Source organism: Pyxicephalus adspersus, chromosome 7, assembly GCF_032062135.1.
Source record: "Pyxicephalus adspersus chromosome 7, UCB_Pads_2.0, whole genome shotgun sequence".
Lineage (NCBI taxonomy): Eukaryota > Metazoa > Chordata > Amphibia > Anura > Pyxicephalidae > Pyxicephalus > Pyxicephalus adspersus.
In genome coordinates, this window is record NC_092864.1 from 72458886 (window position 1) to 72464885 (window position 6000).

Sequence of the window (6000 nt, forward strand, 5' to 3'; positions counted from 1 at the left end):
TTGATAGGGCTTTATGAAAGAATTTAAACACTGATTAATACTAAAATACATAAATACAAAAGCAATTAGATGAAATAAATGAAAATGTAACCTCACTTTACCTTGCTGAGAAGAGTGGAGTGCCTACTAGGATGGTGCTGAGAAGGGAGGAGGAGGAGATGTTATGTATATCACAGAGAGTTATAGCGCGGGTTGTACACTGAATGGTGGCAACTGGCGTACTGACGCTCGTGGGCAGTCGTGGCTTTGTCTCGAGAGAGGTAAATAAGGGTATCGCGCGGTGTTATGACTCATTTTGACCCATACAAGTTCTAACATAAAGGTTGTATACCAAGCAAAATGTTTCTTGTCCAAACAGGACTTTTACCAAGTTGGACTTATTCCAAAGCGGACTTACACCGAGGTACCACTGTACTCCACATTCGTATAATAATAATGCATGGCAGTGTTAATATTTGTTTTGCTCACTTTTGACAAACCTGTTTTTTGGCTTCTAGTTTCATGCTATGTATGATTTGCTAAATATTTATTGCTCCAGATAATATAATTGGCTATCTGTTGCTTTTTTGGCATATAATATCCTAAACATATGTTTATTTGTACAGGGCTCAGGACTGGAATGAAGCTCTGTATTGGTACAATTCTGCTCTCAACATGACAGATTATGATGAAGGAGGAGAATATGATGGCACCCAAGATGAACCCAAATATCTACTGTTAGCTAGAGAAGCTGAAATGCTGCTTTCTGGGGGAAATAACTTGGAGAAAGATCCGCAACGATCAGGTACGGTTAAAACCCATGTCACCATTTTACTTTTTTTTTTTTTGGGGTGCATGGGAAGGTGACAGCATCTCTTTTAGTCAGTATGCAATTTAGAACTGTGTATCAAGCTAATTACTATCATTAAGCTTAGCAGGAATTCTCTCATGATTCACTGAGAATTTCCGGTGTCATTCTAGCAAGCCTTTCTTGACCTACTTTGGATCTTTAGTATTTTGCCAGTTTCTCTCTCTTTTTTATTTTATTTGTCTACTTTTTTGACCTGCTTGATATAAGGTGTGTGCAGCTGTAATCCAGGTCCAGGAGAGTCCACAGCTTTAATAGCAGATGTATCGGTATCTAAGGATTCTGCAGAGAAGCATTTAGAAACTCTACTTAAGTCCTACATTTGACTGGCAGACCCCACTCTTTGTTTAGTTCTGGCTGTTAGGCTTCTGTCACATGTATGATAGCGTTAGTTAAATCTCTCCTGTTCGATATTTTTTTTTTATTATGTTTATTGAGTTTTTTAAGAAATTAACAAAGACTAATATAGTAGTACAAGTTAGGGGGATACAAAAAGTGTTCACAGTTGGCCATGAAGCGAACAGGCTTACAACAAGAACCACAATAGACAAAAATATAAAAATGAAAGTGCACACGATAACAAATGCAGTGGAACGGTTAGGACTAACAAGTCGACCATATAAGTAAAACTACTAACACATGGTTAAACAAATAAAAGCTAATACCAAGGTAGTTAGTGACCTTGTCCATTAAAACTTAGGCAAGGTTAAAAAGCTATTAAGGTTTATTAAAATGAATGATGAACGCCTATTGTGAACAAACTAGTGATAAAGTAGGAAGGAATAAGAGGGAAGAGGGAAGCAAGGGAATGAAAGGGGAAGATCAGGAAAGGAGGGTAAGAATAAAGGTAGAAGAAGGAACCCCTGTTATCTAAGGATCCAAAACCAGCAAAATAACATGTGGGGGCTACCGATTCAGAAATCTTTAGTCAATAATAGGTGAGCTATAATGCTGCAGCCAAGGGGAACAAATCTTAGGAAAAACCAGTAAGGAGTCATTGACTATAGCCATTATCCTCTCTAAGTATCCATAACCTGATGGGTAACTTCCACAGAGTTTAGAGGGCTTCCCCAATGTGGTTAAATCTCCTCACCCAGCCTCTCCTACAAAGGAAATGAGTACTGCCTTGTTATATTCGTTAAATCAAATGTTTTCTACCTTACAACATACCAATCTGACTGACACGAGTGCAGAGTTCCAGAGGTTTGGTGTTTAGTTTTGTCCAACAATACAGTAGTAACATTCCAATTGCTGGGACATATCCAATACTAAAAAAATGGAAATGCATAAAAGAACATAAAAGAACTCAGTTTTGTTGATTCCAACTAGGAAAAAAACGGGGGATATACCAAGGCATAAAACAGAAGTTGTTTACAAGGTTTATTCAAATAAATGAGTTATGTATTGCACTTACACAATCCTTTTTTTGAAATTGCATCTGTATGTAGTTAGTTTCCTCAATGGAACTGTTGTTCAAAGAGATTTTTTCAGGCCTTTGCTATGTCTAGATGTCTGTACCACCATTCTAAGCATTTCATATGCAAGGAACAAAAGAGGGGACCCTATCTATGATAATCAGAAAAATACTGACCAACCCTGTAATTAGTCAAGGTATGAATCAAGTAGAAAAGAGACTGGGATTTTTGGCAGCAAAGTACAACATGAGTGACACATACTTCATTACATCAGTGTGAGAAAGGCAAACATGGTAAAATCACAGTTGGACTGTAAAGACGTCCCTTGATAGGGATTTGCCTTGCTTTCTAAGTATAGAATCGTCTGACTAAGTGTTGCAACAAAGGTACATAAAGCTCACAAATCTTAATCCCAACTCTTTTTGCCAGCTGAAGCATCATAGCAAATAAAAGTGAAGGCACGTTAGCCCCCAAAAATAAATCTTGCTTTTTGTATGCCGCCAGACCTAATATTGCTTATGCAAGGTGCTATATTATAAATGATTTGTTGGATGCTCACACTGTCCTCTTTTCACTCTAGGTGACTTGTACACAGAGGCTGCTGAAGCTGCAATGGAGGCTATGAAAGGAAGACTGGCAAATCAATACTATCAGAAGGCCGAGGAAGCCTGGGCCGCCATGGAGGAATGATCTGTCCAATTTACAGCATAGACAATGGCAGCTTTAGCTACTCATCTAATAGGGATTATATTTTGTAGATGTTACAAAACATTTTTTTTTCTTTATGGATATCCTTCTTGTTTGTTTACACTGACCAAAAAAAAGAAAAAGGAAAAAAAGTGTATTTGTGTTAGATGTATGGTATATATGAATGAGTGCAGATCTAGCAGTAGGACCTGTGTGGATTGACTGTTTCAGTGCATACCTTATGTAAAAGTAGGTAACTGCTGCATTAACAAAAATCAGACTTCACCATCTAACTGCTGACTTAAGTACTTTTACACCCTGAGGTGTATCATCATCTCTCAGGAAAAAAACTTTATTTGCTTTGTTATAAGGTTTAAAAAAGTTTTCTTTCCCATTTTAAACATAAGCAGCAGAGAACAAACTCAAAGTTAGAGGGGGTCGGTTTTACTGAAAGCAAAAGGCTTGTATTTCTAGTATTTGCTGAAATACCTGTGCCTGAGTTCCCAGCTTGTTCTTCCTTCTTTGGCCAATAAACTGAAGTTTCACTAATTATATTGGATTTTAATATATTTTACAATAGGGAGAAGAAGAAGCCTGGGACTCCAGATTAGGCAGGAATAGCCTAAGGCTACGTACACACTTGCAATGGTTCTCGTCCGATAATTGGCTCAGGGATGATATTGGATAAGAATCGGGCATGTGTACAACACTTGTCGTCCATCGTCCGAACCACCGTCCTGGCAGATCCACGGATGATGGGCGACGAACGATCCTAATGGAAGTGAAGGGGAGAGCTTGCAGTGTGTGATGGCGCTCCGTCGTTCTCCCTCCTCCATAATGCAGAATGGTGCTGTATGTACAAAGCTCGTTCATGCATCGTGCAGTAGTTTGTCATTGGAAAGGATCGTGAAAGATCCTTTCCAACGACAATTATTGCACATGTGTATGCAGCCTTATTACTGTTGTTAAGTGAATTTATCTACCTGAAAGCACAGAAGACCTTGCCTATATAATGGTGGACAGTTTTGAAAATTGTAGTTCTTGCAACTCTCTTGCAACCCTCGCATTCTCTTTAACCCTATGTAAGTTTGCAGCACACATGGTGCCTGTCTGTTCCAATAGATTAAATGGTGGAAAGGAATTGGAATCTTGCTTAATCTCCCACCTTGCTCAGGATATGTGTGGCTCCTTTTGGCTCTAGCCCACCACCAGGTTGTAGAGATATTTGTATGAGCATTGAGGCTTAAACAAAGAAAATGTTTATTATTTCTTTGTCTTCTGAATTCTTGATTTCTGACATTTTTTGTATTCCTTATAAAGGGCTAACACTGACTTTTCACTCTCATAGCTCTACAATTAGGTGGGATAAAAATATATATGTCAATCTGATGTTTATATATAATATTTGCAGGCTTTGTGGCATTTTTCGCAGGTTATATATAATGTTGCTGAACTGAAATTTTGAAATTGCCATGTAGCTTTATAAAACTATCCACATGTGCCATTTTGTGGAGTCTCGTAGAAGCTTGCCAGCCTTTTTGGTGACAATGGGGGAAGACGTGTATATTAAAAGCTTACCTCTCGTAACATTTTGTATACTTTTCACAAAAAATGCAAGAATATCTGTTTTTTTTAAACATTACAATGAACAAAATTTGCAAACCTACATCCAACTCAAACCTTTGCTCTGCAGTTTGTGTGTCTCCATATCTATGGAGCATTCATAATATACAGAGCAGATCTTTTTATCTTTACTGAACTGCATACGCCTTAACAAAAACAGCAAAAGAGTCCGTGTTTGCCAAGTACCCCCTGGGGTAGGTTAGGTTATGTGAAATACCATTTGGCATGTACAATTTTTTCCACTGCTCTCTAATTCTTTATGTAGTTTCTAAACTATTGCTTTAGTTTTAATAGCACCCCAGCATACCTTGCAAACAAACGTGCATTGTGTTGCATCAAAAGACATTTCTGCATTTTTGTACCTTGTGGTATGTTGGCAGTCCAGCCTGTTATTGCACACAGTACCATGCAATTGCAACCTGCTGTGTCCCAGAAAAAGGGAGAAAAAAAAGGGAGAAAAGTACAAAACTAAAAATGTTCATTGCTTTCTCATTATTCTTTAATAATGATTGGCGGCTGTATGCGCCACGTTCATAGACTTTAATGGGAATGCTTTAAAGCAATTTTACAATCAGATGAAAGTGTTTCCCAGCAGTACAAATACAAGTATTCATGCATGTGCAATTTCTTATTAGCAATTTTTTTAAGGATCTTTTATGAAGCAGTGAATCTGAAACATTTGGGGGAATCAATTACTGCGAAAGAAACACTTGAACCCAGAAGATTCTCCATCAGTGTATGTCAGATTCACTGCTTCATAAATATAAAACACAAATGCAAATACAAAATAGTGTTTGCATTTAAAGTATATGATTCCAGCAATATAATGTAACTGTCACCCATCAAGGTTCCTTGAGGCTACCTTCTTGATTTGTTCAAATCCTGGGTAACAGAATGTACGATGTGATCAATTCAAGTATTGCTTATGACAACTGAACATGTAGAGGATTTTAAAACAGGTTCTTTTAAAAGTGTGTATTGCTCAGACCCATTCTCACATGTACCTGGCACATCATATATATGTTAGAAAAGATTGTGGCATGTTCTCTTTAATTGCTAGAAGGAAGGAAGTTCACCACTTTTGGTTGCCTAGCTGTAGCTGATCTCACAAATCAGGACTATCAATACAATTATCTACGACTTCCAAAAATGTAAATCAAAATTTAGAATGCTATGTTTTTCTTGCCCCTACCTTGACAAAAAGTTTGGTAAACATTTTCCTAATATTGTTCTTTTATGATCTCCATATAACTGACCTACAAACCAAACTGAATGTCAGGAGTTATGCGCATCTGTAGTTCAAACCTTTTTGTATGCATTTTTATTATTTTACATACTTGGTATTTGAGGTTGAATGTTCTTGTGTTCTGATTACACACTTTATATTTTGTGTTTGTTTTTTTAGGTTCATCTTTTGTTAATCATTTT

The 6000-nt window shown here is 37.3% G+C and overlaps 1 protein-coding gene across 2 annotated transcripts in view; it reads left to right on the forward strand.

The window, feature by feature from the left end:
- Positions 1-5025, forward strand: part of EEF2K (eukaryotic elongation factor 2 kinase) — a 47429-nt gene extending 42404 nt beyond the window's left edge. For both annotated transcript variants that reach the window (XM_072418935.1, XM_072418936.1), the window contains 2 exons: positions 606-784; positions 2843-5025. In XM_072418935.1, the coding sequence (XP_072275036.1) occupies positions 606-784; positions 2843-2952 (289 nt within the window). In that variant the 3' untranslated portion in view covers positions 2953-5025. The remainder of the gene's footprint in view (positions 1-605; positions 785-2842) is intronic.
- The last annotated feature ends 975 nt before the right edge of the window (positions 5026-6000 follow it).